This window comes from Camelina sativa, chromosome 19 (genome assembly GCF_000633955.1).
Source record: "Camelina sativa cultivar DH55 chromosome 19, Cs, whole genome shotgun sequence".
NCBI lineage: Eukaryota > Viridiplantae > Streptophyta > Magnoliopsida > Brassicales > Brassicaceae > Camelina > Camelina sativa.
Window position 1 is genome coordinate 858347 of NC_025703.1, and position 24378 is coordinate 882724.

Here is a 24378-nt window from a genome sequence, read left to right on the forward strand (position 1 = left end):
CCCCCCCCCTCTTTTGATCATCTCCTGCCAAAATCTCTGTTTTACTGTAATTTTTTAATTTGGCTCTTTGTTCAATTCCGAGGAGATCCTTTTTTTTTTGTGCGTGTGTTTGGTTGTACAGCGAACTCAAATCAACATTTTTGCTTGCTGTTGTTTTGGTTTACAGTGGGGTTTGTTTACGAGGCTGTGCAATTCTTAAGATGATTGGTGTTTCGCACTGAACACAATAACATCTGCAAATGCGTCATATGGCCGAGCAAACTTTTATCGCTTTAGGTTCCGACGATATTTTGGGAGCTGACCATGCTTTGGTAGTAGGGAAAGAGTTTCCCGATGTGGAAACTTGCAGAAGAACTTTGAAAGATTTGGCTTTAGCTCTGCGTTTCGATCTTCGTATTGTGAAATCAGACCGAAGCAGACTCATAGCCAAATGTTCCAGGGAAGGTTGTCCGTGGAGAATACATGTAGCTAAATGCCCTGGCGTTCCCACGTTTTCGGTTAGGACACTTAACGGCGAGCACACCTGTGAGGGTTTAGATGATCTGCATCCTCATCTTCAATCCTCGGTTGGTTGGGTTGCAAGATCGTTAGAATCACGGATTAGAGATAATCCCCTGTACAAACCAAAGGAGATATTACAAGATATTCGTGATGAGCATGGTGTTTCGGTTTCTTATATGCAGGCTTGGCGCGGGAAAGAGCGGAGTATGGCTGCACTTCATGGTACTTTTGAGGAAGGCTATCGTCTTCTTCCTGCTTATTGTGAGCAGATAAAACTAGTTAACCCTGGGAGCCTTGCTTCTGTTTCTTCCTCTGGACCTGAAAACTGTTTCCAGCGCTTGTTTGTTGCGTACCAAGCATGTATATTAGGATTCACTAGTGGTTGTAGGCCGCTTCTTGAGCTTGATAGAGCGTATTTAAAAGGTAAGTATTTGGGAACGATACTCTGTGCGGCTGCGGTTGATGCTGATGATGGTCTTTTTCCTCTAGCGATTGCGGTTGTTGACATCGAGAGCGATGAGAACTGGATGTGGTTTCTCTCGGAACTGAGGAATCTTCTCGGGATGAATTCAGAGAGCATGCCGAGACTCACTATACTCTCGGAGAGACATTCAGGGATTGTGGCAGCGGTGAAATCTCACTTTCCTACTGCTTTTCACGGGTTTTGTCTCCATTACGTGAGTGAGAACTTCCGGGATACGTTCAAGAACACTAAGCTGGTTAATATGTTCTGGAGTGCTGTTTACGCTCTCACCGCATCAGGATTCGAATCCAAGATGTCTGAGATGATCGAGGTATCGCAGGACGTTATACAATGGTTTGAGCTCTTTCCACCTGAGCTTTGGGCGGTTGCTTTTTTCCAAGGCCTAGTACGTTATGGGCATTTTGCTGTAGGTATCACGGAGATATTGTACAATTGGACTATCCAATGTCACGATCTCCCGATCGTTCAAACAGTGGAACACATTCGAAATCACTTGTCATCTTGGTTCGATACCAGGCGTGATTCAAGCTTGAGATGGAACTCTATACTCGTTCCATCGGCCGAGAAACGGATTGTAGAAGCTATCTCGGACGCAGATTGTTACCAAGTTTTGCGTGCGAACGAAGTCGAATTCGAGATTGTTTCGACGGGGAGAACAAACATCGTGGATATCCGAACACGAGTATGTTCTTGCAACCGTTGGCAGCTTTACGGTTTACCATGTGCTCACGCAGCGGCAGCACTTATCTCGTGCGGACAGAACCCCCGTCAATTCGCAGAGCCATGCTTCACGGTTGGCAGCTATCAGCAGACATACTCGCAGATGATAGGTGAAACTCCAGACATCAACTTGTGGAAAAAGAAGCAACAAGAACCCGGGAAATGCTTACCGTTAATACTACCGCCTAAGACACGGAGGCCGCCTGGTAGACCGAAGAAGAAACTAGTTCGAGCTGAGAATCTCAAGAGACCGAAAAGGATTGTTCAATGTGGTCGTTGTCATTTGTTGGGACACTCTCAAAAGAAATGCACACAACAGCCTATTTGATCCTATCTTTGTGATATAATATAAATTGAATTGTAGCCTTTTTTTTTTTCTATGATCCTTAAAAAAGTGGACTGGGACTAAAATTAAAATAAACCGGGTCGGATAATACCCGCCGGGTTCGACCCATCTAATTGTCCCGCCAACGAAAAAAGTAAAGCCGCCAAGATGTGATTTTTTCGAAGGTGGTGAATGATAAAGAAGACCTAACATAGAGAGATCGATAGAGAGAGAGATCATCAAAGGGTGATAATGGAATCAGCTCCGACGGGATGCTTCAAGTGTGGTCGTCCCGGTCACTGGTCTCGCGATTGCCCATCCTCGGCTCCGGTCGCCGGTAACAATTCCGTTTCTTCTTCTTCCGCTCCAACTCAGATCCCTAATAATGACAATCCGAGATCCTCCAAGAAAAGTGGAACCTCCATAGGGCCAGTTCCTAAATTGACGAAGACGAGAGTTCAAAGGCCCAAGCTTACTCCTGAGTTACTGCTCTCTGAGGATGGTCTCGGCTATGTTCTTCGCTATTTCCCTAAATCCTTCAAGTATCGCGGCCGAGGCAAAGAGGCAAGTCTCTTTTTTTTCTTTTTCATTATTGTTTATTTTGAAATGTGATTCAGCTGTGGGTTTTATGATAATTTGGAATATATGAATACTTTTTGGCTTAAAGGTGAGCGATTTGGGGAATATGATACGGCTGTACAGTGAGTGGCACTCTCATTTGCTACCTTACTATTCCTTTGATCAATTTGTGCATAAAGTGCAACAAGTCGCTTCTACTAAACGTGTCAAGGTACAAATCCTCTCTTTCTGATTTTGTAAGTGTTCCTCCTTCATGCACCTTGAATGTTCCTTATGGTGGGTTGTTATTTTGATATTGATGAATCCGGATTTGAAGGCTGAAGTTATTTTGATGATTCTATCAAATCAGTATACTGAAATCAGAATTACATTGCTCCTCTCCTTGTATGGTAATCAGTCATGTGTTGCTTTAAAGTTCCAAGTATACTAGAATCTGAGACCGTGTTAGGCTGTTATGATCATTGTGCTCATCATACCTTAGTCTTTACTTACCTAACATACTTACTTAGGTTCTGCTAGTAACTATATTGAATTTGCACCTGATACATAATGATGTGTTATCCTTTTAGAATTGTATAAACGAATTGCGAGAAAGGGTTGCCAGCGGAGTTGATCCAAACAAGTTATACGAAAAGCAGGAAGAAAATACTGGTCCTTATGATGATGATCAAGGTATGTCGAACAGATCAGCCTTTCTCCCTTGAATCTTCTTTGTTATCTCAATTCTCTCAATCCTGCAGAATCTTTGAATTTGGTTGGCTACAAAAGTTTTTGGAAACTTGATATGAAAATGGAAACGCTTCTATGTGTGGCTTAATTCTACATAAGTTCAATTTCTGTTACTCCATTACATTCCTGTAGGTAATTAAACATATCTTTCGTAGGTAACCTAGACATGGATCAGCCAAGTCATGACGAAGAGAACATACCATCGAGGAGCGTTGACGCTGATGTTGATGCATTTCAAGACAGTATGTTGAATGAGATCTTTGATAATGCCTCAAAGCTACCTAGCAATGAACAAAATATGGATAAAAGCAGTGAACTGACAGAAGAGCAAAGAGAACGTATGGAAGCTAATAGATTGAAGGCAATGGAAAAAGCTCAGAACATTTCCGAGGAACAGAGAGTACGTATGGAAGCTAATAGGCTAAAGGCTCTGGAAAGAGCCAAAGCAAGGCTTCAACCAAATCAAGAATAGCTTAGCTGTTTTACTCACATGCTCAATTTACCGAATCTTTTCGTTTTGGTGTTCCCATTACAGTTAAGAATTGTAACAGAGTCTAGCATATGTATGTCTCTGGTACTGTTTTTTTTTTGTGTGTGTGTGTGTGTGTGTGTGTATTGCTCCGGTTCAAAGTCGGTTTAAGAACTATCGAACCCAAAATTATTGACCGTTGATTCGTTCCACAGCCAAGGTTGATATCATTGGCACAATAGCAGATTTGTCTTTTTCAACATTTATAGGTGATTTTGCGTAATTTCATTTTTTTTAATAAATAAATAAATAATATATAAATGAATCAATTAAATTAAAACCACATGGAAAAGGACAAAAGATAAGAAAAAAGTTTCTGACGTGTTCTCTACCGTCCAATTTTGATGGAGAGGATAAAATAAAAATTGGCAGACTCTAGTCCCTTTCCATAGTAGGGGTATATTCGTCATCGTGATCACACAAATAAAAAACTTTGAATTAATTTTATTTTAATTATTTTTGTTTTTTTTTTTCAGTGAAAATTTCTTGTTTGATTTGTGTGGAGGTGAGAGGAGAACGCTTTTTTGCTTTTCGTCTCTCTCTCTCTCTCTCTCTCTTCACTTCCTCTCTCACATCTCTCTGTTTACACGATTCTTCTTCTTCTTCTTCTTCTTCTTCTTCTTCTTCTATGTCTTCTTCCTCCTCCTCCTCCTCTTCCATTGTCATTTACCTCTCTCTACACTCCATTTTCTTGTCGGAAGAAGATCGGTTGAGAGTGATGACAGTATAATATCTGATGCTTATAACCATCATCATCGGAGACATTCTACTTCTTCTTCACGTCTATGGATTTTAATGCTGGAGTTCCCATGTCCTCTCTCTCACCTTTGATGAATCAAGGTCTGTTCAATTTCGTCTTCTTCTTTTTTTTTTTTTTTTCTCTCTCTGTTTTTGATCGGAAAAGTTTTTATTTTTCTTTTGATTATTGACAGATTTAATCTCGGATTTTTTTGTTTTTCTTTGGGGGTTCTGATCAGACGCAATGTGGCAAATGAATTTGGGTTCAGAAGAAACAATGGAAACTGGTTCGTACCCTGAACGACCAGGAGAGCCTGACTGTTCTTATTACATCAGAACTGGACTTTGTAGATTTGGCTCTACTTGTCGGTTCAATCACCCTCGTGATCGTGAACTGGTTCGATATATGTTCTTTCTGTTCCTGTCTCGAGTTTAGAGATCGGTTTAGTCGGGTTATTATGTCAATCAAAGCTTTTGCCTTTTGGAGTTGTTTTGATCTCTTCTCTCTCTCTCTCTCTCTCTCTCTCTCTCTCTCTAGGTTATAGCCACTGCAAGGATGAGAGGTGAATACCCTGAAAGGATTGGTCAGCCTGAATGCGAGGTTATCCAGTTTTCAAGCTTTTGTTTATAAGATGTTTGGTTTGTTCATTTTATAGATTAGCATTTCTTCCCAAGCTTTTGGTGTTTGAATCATCTTCTTACACGAAACCAACTTACATTGTATGTTTGCGCAGTACTATTTGAAGACAGGAACCTGCAAGTTTGGAGTAACATGTAAGTTTCATCATCCTAGGAACAAAGCTGGGATTGCTGGAAGAGTCTCACTCAATATGTTAGGCTATCCTCTACGCTCGGTATGTTGACTTTTGGACTTTCTCACTTTCATATACTACCTCATTCTCTTACTGATCCTCTGTAATATCATATAAATGCAGAACGAGGTCGATTGTGCTTATTTTCTAAGAACAGGACACTGTAAATTTGGTGGCACTTGTAAATTCAACCACCCTCAGCCTCAACCAACCAACATGATGGTTCCTACCTCTGGCCAACAGTCTTATCCTTGGTCTAGAGCTTCTTTTATTGCCAGCCCTCGATGGCAAGATCCCTCTACCTATCCTTCCTTAATCATGCCTCAAGGAGTTGTGCCGGTTCAAGGATGGAACCCTTACAGCGTAAGTTGTCAAAACAGCACCTTCAGATAATAATCTGATTTGTTTTACTTGGCTTTGATTTTTATCGCTATGTTTCTCCATTTCGATAGGGTCAGCTCGGCTCAGTTTCACCTTCAGGTACAAGAAACGATCTTAATAACTACAGAAGCTTACAACAGAGCGAGACCAAAGAGTCAGGCTCTCAGTCTCAAGGCTCATTCTCTGGTTTCAATCCGGGATCCTCTGTTCCGTTAGGAGGGTTCTATGCATTGCCGAGGGAAAATGTTTTCCCGGAAAGACCTGGACAACCAGAATGCCAATTCTACATGAAGACAGGTGACTGCAAATTTGGCACAGTTTGCAAGTTTCATCATCCTAGAGACAGACAAGCTCCTCCTCCGGATTGTCTCCTAAGTTCCATTGGCCTCCCTTTACGCCCGGTAAGCTCATGTTGCTTGGTTTTCACGTCGAAGTAGGACTTACTCGGCATTGTTTTTAATGAATCAAATTGTTTTGTGGATAGGGAGAACCATTGTGTGTGTTCTATACTCGCTATGGAATCTGCAAATTTGGTCCAAGCTGTAAATTTGATCACCCAATGCGAGTATTCGCATATGACAACACAGCTTCAGAGACAGATGAGGTTGTGGAAACATCATCAAGTGGGCATTCCAGAAGAATCTCAGTGTCTGAAACAAGACAAGCTGCTGCAACAACAACAAGCTCTGGTAAAGACACCACCATTATTGATACACAGCACTGAAGAAGAAAGAGCTTTTAAAAAAAGCTTTGATTTTTCAAAAGAGGAATATGTAAATTCTCATTTTCATTTAATCTCAGACATCTATTAATAATGTATAGAGGTGATTTATACAACTGATCTTGATCTTGATCTTGGTCTGATCGCCATTGTTGTAATATTCTTTTGGCGAATCAGGTGAGAGAATAATAATATGAAAGTAATTTCCCTCAAATTTGACTTTCGGTTTATTTAAGGAAACATTGTTGTATTCCCCGGTTTAGATCCGGTTTACCGTATTAAATTCTTTGTTTTATCAAAGCTTAGTTCTCTAGAAAAATCGTCGTCTCATGAAACAATGGTTGTTACTTGTTTCTGTTACTTACTTGGGTAGAACTAGAAGCTGTAATCTTTCTCTCTTACTATTGTCTTGTGTAAAAAAGACCTGTTATGTTGTTTGATAAATTTAATATTTTACATTTTATCTTAATAAATCCCACAAATATCAAATCAGTAGTGCCGTTGTAATAATAACACAGCTCTTGATGGGGTCAGGCAATGAGTTGATGCTTCACCTGCTGTGATGTATTTTTGATGTTTCTCTTCCCTTTTGTCTTTTGATATAGTAAAATTTAATGAGCAAAGAAAAGTTTACTGTTGTAAACGGTAGAAGGTAAAAAAAGTGACCGTTGCAATTTTTACGAGAGCCCAACTATATATATAGAAAAGGAAACAACAACGTAACCAAACCTTAAATTTCCTTTTCTTTTCTTTTAAAAAAAAAACCTAATCTCTTTGCTCTCATCTCATCAACGCATTCTTGCAAGAGTGTTTTACCTAAATAGTCAGTCTTTTTTGCTTATGGTTGCTGCTGTTGATGGCTTTTCCGGCGAGATAGTGTTGGCTTTACGCTTTACGTCGTCAGCTCAGCTCTTTCGATTCTCCCAATTAGCTTTCATCGAATCGATGATCATGCCAAATCAACACGTATCAAGTCTCTGCTCTCGCGGATCCCCGAGATCATTAATCACACCAGATCACTCTACGAGAGTAATCCATAGATGATTGAGATGCAAATCCTCGTCCGTTACTCAAACTGCGTTGGTCTAAGTGGATGATCGATCTGATTCAGGTTTTTTTTTCTCTTAACTTTTTCTTCAGTTTCTTTTTTGATTATTATATCTTTTCAAAAAATTATTTCTTTAAGTTTTCTTTACTATTCGGTAAAAAGAAAATCACTGGGTGATTTCGTCTTGGTGGATAACTGGATATCACGACAGAACATATCTGCAAGACGACGGTGGACTTTTCGAGTTTAGCATTGGTAATGGGCAAACTGCGTGGGTCCTCTTCGCTACCCTACTTCAACCAAGGTATTTTTACTTATTCATTTCTTTTTTAAAAGTAATATTTTTAACTAATAAACTAATTCGTTTGAATTCACAAAAATAATAAATAAACACTTAGATTCAACATAGTTGGTGTTATAGGTTTTGGACTAAAATCGTTTAAATTCACAAAAAACATAAAAATTAATAAATAAAATTAGTTTAAGCTGTTAAATTTTAATACATTGACGACAAACCGAACCTAGGCATCCGGTCCTTAGGATTTCCTTTGGTCGGTCAGTTGGTGTTATAGGTTCAACATGTTTTCACGTAATACAAAATTTAACACATAAACTAGTTTTTTAACCGTTTGAATTCACAAAAAAATGAAAATTAATAAATAAAATTAGTTTAAGTTGTTAAATTTTAATACGTTGATGACAAACCGAGCCTAGGCCTAGGCATCCGGTCCTTAAAATGATTTCTTTTGGTCGGTCACTTGGTGTTATAGGTTCAACATGTTTTCACGTAATACAAAATTTAACATATAAACTAGTTTTTTAACCGTTTGAATTCGCAAAAACATGAAAATTAATAAATAAAATTAGTTTAAGCTGTTAAATTAATTTTATTTATTAATTTTCATGTTTTTAACCGTTTGAATTCGCAAAAACATGAAAATTAATAAATAAAATTAGTTTAAGCTGTTAAATTAATTTTATTTATTAATTTTCATGTTTTTAACCGTTTGAATTCGCAAAAACATGAAAATTAATAAATAAAATTAGTTTAAGCTGTTAAATTAATTTTATTTATTAATTTTCATGTTTTTAACCGTTTGAATTCGCAAAAACATGAAAATTAATAAATAAAATTAGTTTAAGCTGTTAAATTAATTTTATTTATTAATTTTCATGTTTTTAACCGTTTGAATTCGCAAAAACATGAAAATTAATAAATAAAATTAGTTTAAGCTGTTAAATTAATTTTATTTATTAATTTTCATGTTTTTAACCGTTTGAATTCGCAAAAACATGAAAATTAATAAATAAAATTAGTTTAAGCTGTTAAATTAATTTTATTTATTAATTTTCATGTTTTTAACCGTTTGAATTCGCAAAAACATGAAAATTAATAAATAAAATTAGTTTAAGCTGTTAAATTAATTTTATTTATTAATTTTCATGTTTTTAACCGTTTGAATTCGCAAAAACATGAAAATTAATAAATAAAATTAGTTTAAGCTGTTAAATTAATTTTATTTATTAATTTTCATGTTTTTAACCGTTTGAATTCGCAAAAACATGAAAATTAATAAATAAAATTAGTTTAAGCTGTTAAATTAATTTTATTTATTAATTTTCATGTTTTTAACCGTTTGAATTCGCAAAAACATGAAAATTAATAAATAAAATTAGTTTAAGCTGTTAAATTTTAATATGTTGACGACAAACCGAGCCTAGGCATCCGGTCCTAAGGATTTCCTTTGGTCGGTCAGTTGGTGTTATAGGTTCAACATGTTTTCACGTAATACAAAATTTAACATATAAACTAGTTTTTTAACCGTTTGAATTCACAAAAACATGAAATTTAATAAATAAAATTAGTTTAAGCTGTTAAATTTTAATATGTTGATGACAAACCGAGCCTAGACATCCGGTCCTTAGGATTTCCTTTGGTTGGTCAGTTGGTATTATAGGTTCAACATGTTTTCACGTAAAATAAATTTAACACATAAACTAGTTTCTTAACCGTTTGAATTCACAAAAAACATGAAAATTAATAAATAAAATTAGTTTAAGCTGTTAAATTTTAATACATTGACGACAATCGAGCTTAGGCATCCGGTTCTTAGGATTTCCTTTGTGTCGGTCAGTTGATGTTATAGGTTCAACATGTTTTCACGTAATACAAAATTTTACACATAACCTAATTTTTTAACAGTTTTGGACTAAAATCGTTTGAATTCACAAAAACATGAAAACTAATAAATAAAATTAAATTAGTTTAAGCTGTTAAATTTTAATACGTTGACGATAAACCGAACCTAGGCATCCAGTCCTTAGGATTTCTTTTGGTGTTATAGGTTCAACATGTTTTCACGTAATATAAATTTAACACATAAACTAGTTTTTTAACCGTTTGAATTCACAAAAACATGAAAATTAATAAATAAATTTAACAATACACGTTGACGACAAATCGAGCTTAGGGATTTCCTTTGGTCAGTCAGTTGGTGTTATAGGTTCAACATGTTTTCACGTAATACAAAATTTAACACAAACTAATTTTTTAAAAGTTTTGGACTAAAATCGTTCGAATTCTCAAAAACACAAAAATTAGTAAATAAAAATAGTTTAAGCTGTTAAATTTTAATACATTGATGGCAAACCGAGTCTAGGCATCCGGTCCTTAGGATTTCCTTTTGTCGGTCAGTTGGTGTTATAGGTTCAACCAGTTTTTCACGTAGTATAAATTGAACACATAAACTAGTCTTTTAACAGTTTGAATTCACAAAAATAGGAAAATTAATAAATAAAATTAGTTTAAGTTGTTAAATTTTAATACGTTGACGACAAACCGAGCCTAGGCATTCGGTCTTTAGGATTTCTTTTGTGTCGGTCAGTTGGTGTTATAGGTTCAACATGTTTTCACGTAATATAAATTGAACACATAAACTAGTCTTTTAACAGTTTGAATTCACAAAAATAGGAAAATTAATAAATAAAATTAGTTTAAGTTGTTAAATTTTAATACGTTGACGAAAAACCGAGCCTAGGCATCCGGTCCTTAGGATTTCCTTTGTGTCGTTCAGTTGGTGTTATTGGTTCAACATGTTTTCACGTAAGACAAAATTTAACACAAACTAATTTTTTAAAAGTTTTGGACTAAAATCGTTTGAATTCACAAAAACATGAAAATTAATAAATAAAATTAGTTTAAGCTGTTAAATTTTAATACACTGACGAAAAACCGAGCCTAGGCATCCGGTCCTTAGGATTTCCTTTGTGTCGGTCAGTTGGTGTTATAGGTTCAACATGTTTTCACGTAATACAAAAGTTAACACAAACTAATTTTTTAAAAGTTTTGGACTAAAATCGTTTGAATTCACAAAAACATGAAAATAAATAAATAAAATTAGTTTAAGTTGTTAAATTTTAATATGTTGACGACAAACCAAGCCTAGGCATCCGGTCCTTAGGATTTCCTTTGGTCGGTCAGTTGGTGTTATAGGTTCAACATGTTTTCACGTAATATAAATTGAACACATAAACTAGTTTTTTAACCGTTTGAATTCACAAAAACAGGAAAATTAATAAATAAAATTAGTTTAAGTTGTTAAATTTTAATATGTTAAAGACAAACCGAGCCTAGACATCCGGTCCTTGGAATTTCCTTTGGTCGGTCAATTGATGTTATAGGTTTAACATGTTTTCACGTAATACAAAATTTAACACATAAACTAATTTTTAAAAAGTTTTAGATTAAAATCGTTCGAATTCACAAAACACAAAATTAGTAAATAAAAATAGTTTAAGCTGTTAAATTTTAATACATTGATGGCAAACCAAGCCTAGGCATCCGGTCCTTAGGATTTCCTTTGGTCGGTCAGTTGGTGTTATATGTTTAACATGTTTTCACGTAATATAAATTGAACACATAAACTAGTTTTTTAACCGTTTGAATTCACAAAAACAGGAAAATTAATAAATAAAATTAGCCTAAGTTGTTAAATTTTAATACGTTGATGACAAACTGAGCCTAGGCATCCGGTCCTTAGAATTTCTTTTGGTCGGTCAGTTGGTGTTATAGGTTCAACATGTTTTCACGTAATACAAAATTTAACACATAAACTAATTTTTAAAAAGTTTTAGATTAATATTGTTCGAATTCACAAAAACACAAAAATTAGTAAATAAAAATAGTTTAAGCTGTTAAATTTTAATAAATTGATGGAAAACTTAGCCTAGGCATCCGGTCCTTAGGATTTCCTCAGGCATCCGGTCTTTAGGATTTCCTTTGGTCGTTAAGTTGGTGTTATAGGTTTAACATGTTTTCACGTAATATAAATTGAACACATAAACTAGTTTTTTAACCGTTTGAATTCACAAAAACAGGAAAATTAATAAATAAAATTAGCTTAAGTTGTTAAATTTTAATACGTTGATGACAAACCGAGCCTAGGCATCCGGTCCTTAGAATTTCCTTTGGTCGGTCAGTTGGTGTTATAGGTTCAACATGTTTTCACGTAATACAAAATTTAACACATAAACTAATTTTTAAAAAGTTTCAGATTAAAATCGTTCGAATTCACAAAAACACAAAAATTAATAAATAAAATTAGTTTAAGCTGTTAAATTTTAATACGTTGACGACCAACCGAACCTAGGCATCCAGTCCTTAGAATTTTCTTTGGTCGGTCAGTTGGTGTTATAGGTTCAACATGTTTTCACGTAATACAAAATTGAACACATAAACTAGTTTTTAACCTTTTGAATTCATAAAAACAGGAAAATTAATAAATAAAATTAGCTTAAGTTGTTAAATTTTAATACGTTGATGACAAACCGAATTTTCTTTGGTCGGTCAGTTGGTGTTATAGGTTCAACATGTTTTACACATAATATAAATTTAACACATAAACTAATTTTTAAAAAATGTTAGATTAAAATCGTTCGAATTCACAAAAACATGAAAATTTTAGTTTAAGTTGTTAAATTTTAATACATTCATGGCAAACCGAGCTTAGGCATCCGGTCCTTAGGATTTCACGTAATATAAATTTAACACATAAACTAATTTTTTAATTTAAATAGATTGAAGTCACAAAAATTAAAATTTTAATAAATAAAACATATATGGACTTTTGACATTTTAGTGTTTTGTTAAATTTTAATACACTTTGATAAATGGGATATAGTAAGTTTTTAACAGTTGGACCTACGGTAGGAATAGTTTGGGTTTACGACGATAAAGCCCATATTATATCAAAACAATAACAAAACCTATTAGTTAAGTAAACGGCGTCGTTTGCAGGAGATAGCTCTATTGGGTTGCCCTAAAACATCATCTCCCACGAGTAGCCAGCGTATATAAGTTGCGTTTTCTTTCTTTACCTCTCCAATCTCATTGTTTTTTTATGGTTTAGGATTTGAAGGGAAATTGTAAGCTTTTCGTATTTGGGCAGTGTTTAATTTTGTGTTAGGTCATCTAACAAAGCAAGATTGGTTTTAACTATGTACCAATTTTGTGTCGGAAGTTGACAACATTAGTTAATTGACCTCCATGGGCATATTTATCTTCATGGAACTCTTCTCTTCCATGGTGTAGCTCTATGGAGGTCACACTTCCACATCTGTATTTTATGTATCTCTGTCCGAAACAATCTCTAATCATTGCCATTGGCTGAGTTCATGATATTAGTTATCTTGTTGTAGTCTTTGCTTAGAACAGTGGTTTTTATTGTTTGTTGAATCTTTAAGTTACTGTTTTTTTTTTAGATTCCAATTTTTTTTGTTTGCAGTCATCCTTAAAGCAAATAGGTTATATAACCTCTTTACCAAATTTGTGTCGGAAGATGACGACATTGATTTTTGCCTCTCCATGACAATTTTTTCATTGGGATGATTCTTCTCTTCCATTGAGTAAAATCTATGGAGGGGCACATTTTTGGGTTTTAAACATTACATTATTTCAGCAGCCTGATGATTTCTTGGATGAAACAATACCAACAACAAAAATTGAAACAGAGCAGTAACAAGAGAAACGGTCTTAATTTTAGTAATATGATTCATTGAGGATATTACTGAGTCTGATATATAAGTGAGACCTGCTTTGATATTATGGGTTTTGCTGAGTAATGGGAATAATTGAGTTTGAAATTGAATGTCATAAAATATTCTCCCCCAATGTCTAGGTTTCGTTTCAGTACATTTTCTTCGTATTTAACACTTTGATTAGCCTCTAAATAAAAATACCAAACTAGTAGTACTAAAGAAATGATTTTTGAAGAATTGTTATTCTAACCATTTCAACACAAAAATGGGCCTCGTATGCAAAAAGCCTACGAGCCCAAATGATCGAATTGTCCTGTCTGGTTCATCTAAGATATTCATATTAGTCTACGCGTAAAATATTAGTTTATTGGAGAAACAATGACGCGGAGAAAAGTAAACAAACACGGACCCGACGACGTATAAGCGACCCAGCCCCGAGTCGCACCGCCTGGGTGGTCTAAAGTCTTCCATACTTACTCGGTTTATCATCTTTTAAAAATTTAAAATTTAATTACTTCCCTAACACAGTCTTTACTCTTATTAAGTCTTAAGTCTTAATAAACTCTTTGATTATTACTTTTTTTATTTCAACTATGACTATTTTCTTAATTCACGAATGAGTCTCACATGCGTACTCGATACCGGTCCAAATTTTCCCATCTTTGTAATCTGTACTACATGCTATAATATATACATCATGGTCATATATATAAATTAGGACTCATTACAAATCGTATAATTATTAAAGATACAACATGGTTGGTGGGAACTAATATTTCTAATCATTGATGATATATAAACTATTCCAAATACCTCGAGTTAGGGATATATGCTATTTAATTTTAAGAGGATATACACGCGTAATCTTTTAAGTTTTTTTTATGTAATGCTACATAGGTTTTGGTATGTATGACCATATGATCGTAATAACACGCGTAATCTTTTAAGTTCCTTTTATGTAAATGCTACAAAGTTCTTCTATACAGTAAAACCTCTATAAATTAATAAGATCGGGACCATGAAATTTTATTAATTTATAAAGGCTTTAATTTATCGATAAATTAATAATTTTATTAATTTATAAAGAGATTTTCTCATTTTCATATTGAAAATTTTCTATGACAAAATAAGATACTTTTGTTATCATTCACATATTTAAAAAAAAATCTTAATTTATAATCTTGGTTATCGTAATAGGATGAATGTCAATTGTTTAATAGATTATCAAGGTAAAAATAAAAAAATGTTAGAAGTTTAGAGTTTAGAAAAAATTGTTACTACCATCCTTCATTCTAATGATGAAGCCGTAGAAGATATTATGGTACCTTTAAAACAATAACTAAATAAACAATTATCGCATCTATGACTTTTCACAATTTATGGATGCGATTTGAAAATACAACAATAAAAAAATAAGAGATGAACTTCAACAAGAATGCAAATTCAAGAATAGACAAACAACAATAGAATCATATTTCACTAGTTTATATGATTATTAATTTATAATATTGATGAGACCATATTTTTATATAGGATTTCCAAAAAAAATATTGTTTTATTGTTTTATCGAAATGTGTCATTTTTTATACTGGCCCAACTCGGAACCGAAAGAATTTATTACTTTATAGCGAATATTAATTTAAAGAGTATTAATTTATAGAGGTTTTCGTGTATGTTATAAATTTATAATGTATGTTATAAATTTATAATTACGAAGCTTTGAATATTTTATACCAATATATAAAATTATAAACGAAGGTAAATTTAATTAACCGTCGAAACATATTCAAGTCATAAATCTGGACCCGGAATAATAATAATCCACAGATTTTCAACGGTCAACATTCCAATTCAGTTCACAAACCTAAATCAAACGTTCCATTTCATACCATTTTCTCTTTCAAAGCTTCACACAACCTTTGACCATGTCTCTCTTTATATATTCGTATTATATAAGTAGACAACCACGTACATGCACATATAAAAACACGTCAAAGAAACATATATTTATACGAATCCCATAAACCCGTTTCAGCCTTCATCGAACATCTAGAAAGAATATTTGATTTTGTTAGGTACCAAACAAACAAACAAAAAGAAAGAAATAATGGTGTTACCTTGGAGATCAAGAGGAGGAGAAGTAGCAAAGAGACGTAATCAATTGACTTCCGGCGATATATCCGTCGTGGAAACCAAGATTCCCTCTCAGCTCCGATCATCATCGAGGATGGAGCGGATTAGGTCACCGCGGGTACAGTTGACACCGCGGGTACAGTTGACACCGCGTGATGCGGTTGAGATAAGTCGGAGACTGGAAATCGCGGCGGCGCGTAAGGAATATGCAGAGTGTTTCGAGCTTGTTAGCAAAATCAAGAACTTGGGAGGAGGAGAGACGAACAAAAAGTATTTGGTCCAAAACGGCTGCGTTTTCGCGTTGTCTTCTTGTTTCGAAACATTCTCTGAGGCGCGTGATATACACGTGCGTCTATTGGAGGAGATCTTGTATGTTCTGTCTTCCTGGCTGCCTCTGAGTTGGTCAGAAGGTTTCTCGAAGATGGGTTCAACGGCTTCGCTTAACTGTCTCGTACGGTTCTTGAACTCCACGGACGCTAAAACGAGACAAAACGCTGCGTTCTGCATCAGAGAGGTTATTGCAGTAGACAAGAGGTATGTGTATGCGTTAACTGATACCGAAGGAGCTTGTGAAGGATTAGTTAAGATCATCAGAGACTCTGTTTCGACTAGCTCCACGAAAGCATCTCTAATGGTGATTTACAGAGCGATTTCGTGTAACGACAAGATCGCTTCAAGATTCGTTAGATTGGGTTTGGTTGAACTGATCACAGAGATGATGGTGAACAACAATGCAGAAAAGAGCGTTTGCGAGAGATCTCTAGTTGTTCTAAACGCTACATGCGATAACGAGCTAGGCAAAGAAGACGTTCTTAGAAACGCTTTGATCGTTCCTCTTCTAGTGAAGAAGATTCTTAGAGTTTCGGATCTCGCGACACAATGTTCTGTCTCGATTCTTTGGAAGCTATGGAAGAATAACGGACAAGGTGATGATCGTTTGTTAGTTGAAGCTCTTCAAGTTGGTGCCTTTGAGAAACTTTTAGTACTCTTACAAGTCGGGTGCGAGGAGAAGACGAAGGAGAAAGCTAGCGAGCTCTTGCGGAATCTAAACCGTTGTAGAAATGAGATCGAGAAGACGAATTGTGTCGATTCTTCGATGCATTTGAAGAATGTGAAGAAATCTTTTTAATTAAGCAAACACAATACAGCACAAGACACTAATATTCTTTGTAGTTACTCTGTTTTTGGTTTTTTTTTTTTTTTTTTTTTTGGTTTGAATCATTATGTTTCAACAGTTAAATACAGTTTTTGTCCATCACTGATCAAATCTACATCAATAATTTTACCTTCATCTTCAGACAATATACAAGAAGCTTCCGGGACATTTAGTTGCTCCGCTGCAGTTTTTACAAGCTCTTCGATGCTTCGAGGCACCCACATTACAATCCCACGTCTTCTTTTCTCTTTCGTATCATCAGGATGTAAAGAATACACTGTACACTTCTTCTTATACACTTTATCTGCAGATTGTAATAAACAAACCGCTCATTAGTCTTACATAAAATAAAAACATCATACTTTGACCTATACGCCGATTAAACTACCTTTAAACTCTTTGGAACCACTCGGAAACGAAGAGATCTGAGAACTCTTTGCGTCTTCGAGTAACTTTATCAACATCTTGTTCCCACACCCTAGGGCTTCATCCAGTGGAGTGTTTCCCCATCTAATTCAAATACAAAAAAAAAGATAAGTCCGTAACCGCAAAAAAAACAAACCACTTAGCACTTGCAAGAAAAAAAAAGGGTTTACCTGTCTTTTGCAAGAACATTAGCACTTGCTTCTACCAATTGGATTGCCAAGACATAAAATCCTTCAGAGGCAGCTACATGAAGAGGTGTTCTGTGATCATAATCTTTGGAATTAGGATCGATTCCGTTACTGAGAAGCCTTTTCAGGAAATCGCTGTCTCCTTTCGCAACCACGGTGCAAAGGAAAGTCCCGGCGTTCTCAATATTTAACGTAGCTCCTTCTTTCACGAGTAACGCCGCAACACGATCATTCCCGTTCTTGATAGCTTCTAGTAATGGCGTGTTCCCCAACTTATCTTTGACATTTACATCTACTGATTCTTGAATAAGGTATAAAGTAATGTCTTCATATCCTCTTGAGGCTGCAAGATGCTGTCAAGAGCAAAAAACATGTTAGATATGTTACAATGTCGGATTAAAGAAACCAAACAGCTCTAATTAAGACCGTACCAAAGGTGATCTTCCGTCATAATCTGTTTTATTCGGGTCACCTCCAGCTCGAATCAAACTCTTAAGCTGATAAAGATCACCGTAGAAAGCTGCGCTATTCAACTTCAAAGCTAGCTCTGCCTCTTGTTTACTGATATGAAAGGTTATATCGGATTCCAATTGCTTAATCCGAACATTAGATTCTTTCCCTTCAAGCAGATTGTTGAGAATCCTTCGTCCATCGTGGAAATAGATCTCTAGAATGTTCATAAAAGATTGCTTATCGAGCCTTAGAAGCCGACATAGCTCGGAAACTCGAACTGTGTAAGGCTGAGGAATATTGCATAGGATTGAAATCTCCCCAAAAGAATTATCTGGTTGTAGAAGTGCCACTATTTCTTCAGATCCATCCTTAGTTATACCAATCTCCTCCTGATTTAAATTAAAAACATCTTGATTTTACCAAATTTGAATTTCAAACATGTATTGACGAAAAAGGCTAAATTTTGTTTACCAATACACCGTGACAAACGAAGTAGAGTTGATCAACAACGCTTCCTTGCTCCATAATAACTTCTCCAGGGAGAAAGAACTCTTCATGTAGTCTTATAACCTGTAATAAACCAAACTTGAGTTACCTGAAGATATTTTGATATTTTTTACAGTCAAGTCTAAAGGCTTACAATCTGGTTAATGAATTCAGACGAGCACCCACGAAAGAGAGGAACTTTCTCAATATACGGCAAGTCTAAAGTTTGCGCAATCTGCAGTAAAAACGTAAGTTGACATTTTGCTCATCATCTGAATGTGAAATCTGAACAAACATCTCTAATAAAGCATTCATCATATATACCTTAGCACGGATAGAGACAGGGATGTCTTGAAGAGCAGCTACCTCGGTGTAGCTACTTTCGTACTGCAACCGCAAATGTCCTGTGATCTGACCACGGATGTTTCTACCTAGTTTGTTTCTGTTCATATACCGCATAATATCCGCCATCTTATCCCGGAATCTTTCTGTTTTCGAACCTTTTACAATCAAAGCTGTCATGTTACCAATTAAGTAAGCTCCTAGAATCATATCGAATGAAATATACACCATGGCGAATATCATTTCCCGCATATTAACCGCGTGTATATCTCCATAACCTGCATCAAAAGAAACATACCAATTAGGGGATGTGCATATAAAACAGAATCAAAGCAAAAGAGTCACCAAGTTTTCAGTTAGCAGAACTTACCAACAGTTGCCATAGTAACAACTGCAAAGTACATAGAAGTAGTGTATCTAGTCCAAAGATCGATATCTCTAAACTGCGAGTAACTGTAATCTCCCAACTTCAAACTTCCAATCCAAGTGTACCCTTCTTGAGAAGCAGGCAGCGTCGTGGCCAAGTAATAGAAGATACAAGCCGCGGTGTGAGTGCAATAGAGCTCGACGAATATAAGCTTGACGATTCTTGTGAAAAGGTAATTGATCCTTATATCTTTCTCCATCTTGTGGAAAAACAGAATCACTCTATGAACTCGATAGAGCCTTATCAACAATAGGTACCTCACTTCTTCTTTCTCACCAGCAGCCTGTTTTCAAATTCACAGTTTCAAAACACCTCGTTTGGTTTATCACAGTTTTAGCAAAATCAAAGAGTAAAAAAAAGTGTACCTTGTAGATGATATCCCATGGCATGCAAGCAAGTAAATCAATAATAAAAGATGATTTTAAGTACCTGCAAAAATGGCAAACACCAACACTTATCGTACGAGTCTACTCAACACATTGTCAAGAAGACAGAAACAGAGGAGTGAATTAATACCGTAAAGCGATAGAGCTGCGTCTATAGACCATTCTGTAAGTGTGGCTATCTCGATAAGCGACGAAGAATGTCAAGACAATATCCATTAAGAAAGCGATCTGACCAGCGATATCGAGGATGAAGAGATTCTCTGGTAATCCTCTGAAGAAACCGAATTCGAGTGGAGTGAAGAAGGAAGAATAAAGTGCCCATATCATTATAAACATCGTCCACGCCTTGTACCACCTACGTAACGCAATGGAAAAATCTTGTGATCAATCTTCTAGATTCTTTAGTAGCTAAGCTAAACTAAACTCTTTAGTAGTAACTGATATTGCTCCAAAACTAAAACTCATGGTTCGTTAGAATTTTTAACGAACGAATCAATTGTGACCATTGAGAGACAGATACGTGTCATAAACTTGGCGGGCAAACGAATGAACGAATAACCGAAGAAAAATGTAATGACAATAAAAAAAAAAAGAGAAGGTTTCGATAAACCACAGTCAAGCCCCTAAGTTTTTGTTTTCACTATAATGGACCCCAAAACTTTGTCAAGCTGACGATATTACCTCCTAAATTTATTTATTCGATTTAAGTTATGTCTCAATCAATAGCTACCCTTGAACTATAGAACAAAGTAAGTAGACTAGAATAGAATAAAATATAAAGCGTAGGGGTTACTTCTGAAATAATAGAAAAATACGAGGACTCAGAACAAGATTTTGAGAGATGAATTTTTTACCGGTTATCGGGATGGACAATGGAGCCTCTGGAGATATCTCTGATTCCATTAATGACGGTGAACTTACCGCCGCTACCTCCGGCGAAGTCTAACCCTAAGAAATTTGTGAGGGGATTAAATCTGTTTCCTCGCGATTCTACGATCCCATCACTGAAATCATCCACCTCGTAATCCTCCAATTCCACGTCCGGTTCTCCGCCGCTCCGGTAAGAAACACCGCCGCCGCCGCTGCTTCCTCCCATTATACCTCCTGATCGCGGATTCAGGTTAAACCAGATAATTGGAGTTTTCAAGAAGACAATAATCTCTTCTCTCTCTCTTTTGTTCTCTCTCTCTCTCTTATTTCCTTTTTTTTTTGTGATTTTTCAGTTATGCCTAAAACTGGCGCCTGAGTTTTCAAATTGTGAAAGATAGAGAAAAAACAAATCAGCAACCAAATTTATAGAAAATTTTTCGTTGTTATTTTTTTGGTTAGTGCTGTAAATGCTGTTGTTGTTTTTATTATTTTTAATCAAAGTTGAAATCTTCATTGTAGTTTTTGTAAACGTATTGTAAAACAAATATATATAATATATACAATATGCATTTATGTATTCACTTTTAGTTTTAGTACCCCTATGAAGAGCACCACATAAGTGATTAGAGTCTTTTATGACCACAAGAATATACAAGTTAACATGTGATAAAGTTTCTGCAGATTACGTTGAAGAGTCACTTAGCTTCTTTTTTTTTTTGGACAAAAAAGAGTCACTTAGCTTTTCTCTCATTTTTGTTCGTAAAAGGTTTCTTACTTTTTAATGCAAACCGGTTTATCTTTTATCACGTTCATTATTCATGCATAAGTGTTCAGAGAATGATACTTCGGAAGGGATAATTCAATACTTATGATTGCTGTAGTATCGAATCGAGTACTAGTTATTGTTTGGTAACGTAGGTCGAACCCGATTGGTTTGTTTGTGTTTGTCAGTGTGTGTGTGTGTGTTTTTGATGTGGATAGACTCTAAACTGAAATGTCCCTAAAATTTTGATTCCCGTTTGTGCTAACACTTTAGTACTTTACCATTTTAAAATTCACGTGACAGTTTCAACCAATGATCAAGACTAGATAATGTTAAGGTATTTAGAAGATTGAGTGCTTTCAATTAGGTCAGAGGTAATTAGTTATATAATTTATGTTCTAATGGGGGAAATAGTTTAATTATATCAGTTGTGCATTAACCGACCTTTGCTTTGGTCTGTTCTCTCTTTTGTTTTGTGGACTCCTTTTCAAGTTGTAAACAAGATAACACAACGTCGTTGTTTCCTTGCTTTTTGGTTATATATCTCCATTTGAATATTTCATGTCAATGGCTTATAGTGGAAAGCAGGATGCAATTTATATACAAGTTATATAATAAGCATTAGCCACTCACAAACAGTCCAAAATTCACTAAATATGAATATATTTAGTTAGTGGTCTTCCTTCTCGTTTACTTGACCCCTAAAGTTTCTAGACATACTTGACCCCTAATTGGTTTCCGGAACACATGTATTTGTTTAAATTTTTGCACTTTCGGTTTAACAAAACTAGAATGAAACGAACAACCTGGTATTATGTATGGTTGGCTCATCATTGTCATTGATGATTTTTTTTGTCACCAAAGTGAAAGCTTTAACCACCTGAAACTGCTAGTAACTGCCACCGATTTCAGGTTTACCGCTTACACGAATATTGACCCTTTTTGGCAACTCCGGTCATGACAATTACGTTCTTGAGTTGTACCCATAATTCCGATAACTATACTTAAAACAGTTAAACATCTATTGATCCTCTGAAACTATAGATAATAAGCTTTGAGAATTCAAGATGAGGAATTGATAGTGTTCTCTGAGAATTTTAACAGAAGATGTTTTACCAGGACAAAGATTTTGTGACAAGTCTTTTTTCAAAGATGTTGAGCTCTCCAATCAACAGCGGAAACCTCGTCATCCTCCTCATCGCTGGGGGATTCTTCCTCGGTCTTCTTCTGCTTTTTAACAGACCCCTCAGAGGTTTTACTACGCTTTGCTAATCTAGCCGCCTTAAGTTCCATTTTCCTCCTCTTCAGAATCTCCACTTTCTCGTTGTATGATCTAGCAGAAGAAGATTAAAAGGAGAAGCCAAGTGTTTACTTAATAGTTAATATTGAACAAGTCTCAACACTTTCATCTTCTTGCTAGATATAACCAACTAACGTAACAAATTACCTTTGCTCTCTTTGTTCCTCCTCTTCTATGGTTTCAGCAGCATCAACCTGAGAATTAGAGTGCGGGAAAGAGCGGTTGTCAAGTCTTAAAGACAGAGCTTATGATGTTGGCAGCAGTGTTTATAGTTACAGAAAGTTATCTGACCTCTTCTTCTTCCATGCGGCTATCCACTACTTGAAGATCTTCTTGTATCAACTTCTCAAATTCTTTATATTCATCCCTGAAAAGAGATCCATGTTTATATAAGTTCCCAAAGAGAGTTATTTGGTACAAAGTCTTTTACATTCCCAAACGTCATGAAATGTAACAGACACATAACAACAGAGCTTTCAAATTTGATTTTCCTGCATCTGGAAAAGTAAAAGCAAAAAAAAAGAAAACTCACTTGATATCTGGTTTGACGAGCTTTATTCCACGGGCAAGCAGGTCAGCTTCTTTATTATCGAAAAAACCGGACGGGAGGGCACCTTTCACCGCTGGTTTAGTTTCTGAACCACCTGTAGCCTGTGTCTGACTCTCTTGAGGTTCACTGGTGGTTATCTCAATCTGATTATCAAAGAATTTGGCTGGAAGAGGTCCCTTTGTCTTGCTTGTTTCTGAACCTGTAGACTGCTTTGATTGCTGTATATTCTTGGAATTTGCCAATTCTACTTCTCCAGATTCTGAACATATATATTTGACCAGTAAGGCTTTTCCCATGAAACACAATAACAGAAACTCAATGGACAAATAAAAAAACGACCCCTGAAAGTGCATTAGCCAGTCATGATTACCTCCAGCAGGTTCACGATTTTCGAAGAAATTTGGCGGAAGACCAGATGATGTCTGAGATTTGGATGGTTTAGACAAAGTTTCAGATTTTGCTGGCTGATGAGTTACAGCAGGTTTGCTACCCCGTTGAACTCCCGCTGCACTAGCTTTGAGATTATCAATTGCCTGTCTCAACAATTCATTAACCAAACCTAAAGTTACTACTAACATAAACAGAGACTCTAAAGCCAACAACTACTAGAAGAAGTTAATTAACAAAAGTCCCCCACAATTTAGTAGCAGCAATCCATAATCAAAATATAAAAGCATGAATTTTAACTCTTTAACACCTCTATCACAAAAGCAGGAATAGTTTACCTCGTGATGCTTACGAGAAGCTTGGTGTACATCCCAGAGTGATTCAGATTTCAACACGACATTGCAGACTCGACACACAGGCTGGTCTGATTCATTGTACCTACAAACAAATCCAAAGAACATAAATCTTCATCCCAAACTGTAATGACCTCTATAACTACAGCTCAAGCCCAATCCCAGAGAACCCCACAAAAATTTAAGATGCTACAAAGGTTTAACCTAACGAGAGGAGAATCTATGCGGGTGTCTTTCTTCTTGGCATTGAGTTTAGAGCGAAACATCGCCTTCTTCTTCGCTTGAGCATCCATCACTCTCCTTGGAAGCAACAACAAACCCAAGTAATGAAGAATTGAAGATCTGACAAATTCGTCTACACTTTAAATCCTTAGAAGATGGATTTCACCCACAAGGCCACAACCTACCAACCAAGACCGTCATCTCCCTCCTCCGTTCTTCTTCTCCGCAATCTCTTTTACGGGTCGGGTTGATCAAAGCCGGGTTTAGTCTTACAACTTTTGGGCTGATTCTGGGCCGATAGCAAATACTGGGCCTATCAATATCTAATCGGTT

At 35.7% G+C, this 24378-nt stretch overlaps 6 protein-coding genes and 2 long non-coding RNA genes across 8 annotated transcripts in view; 5 read left to right on the forward strand and 3 right to left on the reverse strand.

The window, feature by feature from the left end:
• The window catches only part of LOC104763899, a 3658-nt gene extending 1499 nt beyond the window's left edge, over nt 1-2159 (forward strand). Inside the window, exon 2 of the mRNA XM_010487308.1 lies at nt 167-2159. Coding sequence (XP_010485610.1) covers nt 240-2033 — 1794 coding nt within the window. The 5' untranslated portion in view covers nt 167-239 and the 3' untranslated portion in view covers nt 2034-2159. The remainder of the gene's footprint in view (nt 1-166) is intronic.
• LOC104763901 (TIMELESS-interacting protein-like) lies at nt 2242-4037 on the forward strand. Its single transcript, XM_010487309.2, has 4 exons — nt 2242-2594; nt 2698-2820; nt 3179-3281; nt 3494-4037. The coding sequence occupies exons 1-4, from the start codon at nt 2283-2285 to the stop codon at nt 3808-3810; spliced, it is 855 nt and encodes a 284-aa protein (XP_010485611.1). The 5' UTR covers nt 2242-2282; the 3' UTR covers nt 3811-4037.
• On the reverse strand, nt 3252-3906 carry LOC104763900. The gene is made up of 3 exons (XR_763701.2): nt 3829-3906; nt 3539-3619; nt 3252-3343 (listed from the first exon to the last, which is right to left on the reverse strand). It is a non-coding gene; the product is annotated as an uncharacterized LOC104763900 (long non-coding RNA).
• On the forward strand, nt 4620-6733 carry LOC104763902 (zinc finger CCCH domain-containing protein 33; the record flags this gene model as incomplete). The annotated part of the gene is given in 7 exon segments (XM_010487310.2): nt 4620-4707; nt 4845-5002; nt 5144-5206; nt 5340-5459; nt 5541-5780; nt 5870-6199; nt 6283-6733. Coding segments are annotated over 7 exon segments (1206 nt in total). The 3' UTR covers nt 6523-6733.
• LOC104763903 lies at nt 7272-13736 on the forward strand. The gene is made up of 3 exons (XR_763702.2): nt 7272-7630; nt 7779-7871; nt 12864-13736. It is a non-coding gene; the product is annotated as an uncharacterized LOC104763903 (long non-coding RNA).
• On the forward strand, nt 15495-17027 carry LOC104763905 (U-box domain-containing protein 21-like). The gene has a single exon (XM_010487312.2). The coding sequence runs from the start codon at nt 15711-15713 to the stop codon at nt 16863-16865; it is 1155 nt and encodes a 384-aa protein (XP_010485614.1). The 5' UTR covers nt 15495-15710; the 3' UTR covers nt 16866-17027.
• On the reverse strand, nt 16925-20933 carry LOC104763904 (potassium channel SKOR). The gene is made up of 11 exons (XM_010487311.1): nt 20455-20933; nt 19731-19955; nt 19580-19643; nt 19158-19497; nt 18770-19065; nt 18600-18680; nt 18431-18529; nt 17938-18348; nt 17489-17859; nt 17281-17402; nt 16925-17196 (listed from the first exon to the last, which is right to left on the reverse strand). The coding sequence occupies exons 1-11, from the start codon at nt 20694-20696 to the stop codon at nt 16958-16960; spliced, it is 2490 nt and encodes an 829-aa protein (XP_010485613.1). The 5' UTR covers nt 20697-20933; the 3' UTR covers nt 16925-16957.
• On the reverse strand, nt 22233-24274 carry LOC104763906 (zinc finger protein 830). Its single transcript, XM_010487313.2, has 7 exons — nt 24028-24274; nt 23809-23908; nt 23454-23616; nt 23066-23342; nt 22825-22900; nt 22681-22727; nt 22233-22566 (listed from the first exon to the last, which is right to left on the reverse strand). Exons 1-7 carry the CDS (start codon nt 24114-24116, stop codon nt 22380-22382), a joined length of 939 nt encoding a protein of 312 aa, XP_010485615.1. The 5' UTR covers nt 24117-24274; the 3' UTR covers nt 22233-22379.

Bases quoted from the DNA above. Each gene is read 5' to 3' on its own strand.
- LOC104763904 (XM_010487311.1), bottom strand. From the start codon at position 20,696: ATGGGAGGAAGCAGCGGCGGCGGCGGTGTTTCTTACCGGAGCGGCGGA. The intron at 19,498-19,579 runs GTACACTTTTTT...ATTTGAAAACAG, and splicing joins CATGGGATATCATCTACAAG to GCTGCTGGTGAGAAAGAAGA. The intron at 18,349-18,430 runs GTAAACAAAATT...AATTTAAATCAG, and splicing joins TCGTTTGTCACGGTGTATTG to GAGGAGATTGGTATAACTAA.
- LOC104763906 (XM_010487313.2), bottom strand. From the start codon at position 24,116: ATGGATGCTCAAGCGAAGAAGAAGGCGATGTTTCGCTCTAAACTCAAT. The intron at 23,343-23,453 runs GTAATCATGACT...ATATATGTTCAG, and splicing joins AAATCGTGAACCTGCTGGAG to AATCTGGAGAAGTAGAATTG. The intron at 22,901-23,065 runs GTGAGTTTTCTT...ATCTCTTTTCAG, and splicing joins CTCGTCAAACCAGATATCAA to GGATGAATATAAAGAATTTG.
- LOC104763901 (XM_010487309.2), top strand. From the start codon at position 2,283: ATGGAATCAGCTCCGACGGGATGCTTCAAGTGTGGTCGTCCCGGTCAC. The intron at 2,821-3,178 runs GTACAAATCCTC...TTATCCTTTTAG, and splicing joins CTTCTACTAAACGTGTCAAG to AATTGTATAAACGAATTGCG. The intron at 3,282-3,493 runs GTATGTCGAACA...TATCTTTCGTAG, and splicing joins TCCTTATGATGATGATCAAG to GTAACCTAGACATGGATCAG.
- LOC104763905 (XM_010487312.2), top strand. From the start codon at position 15,711: ATGGTGTTACCTTGGAGATCAAGAGGAGGAGAAGTAGCAAAGAGACGT.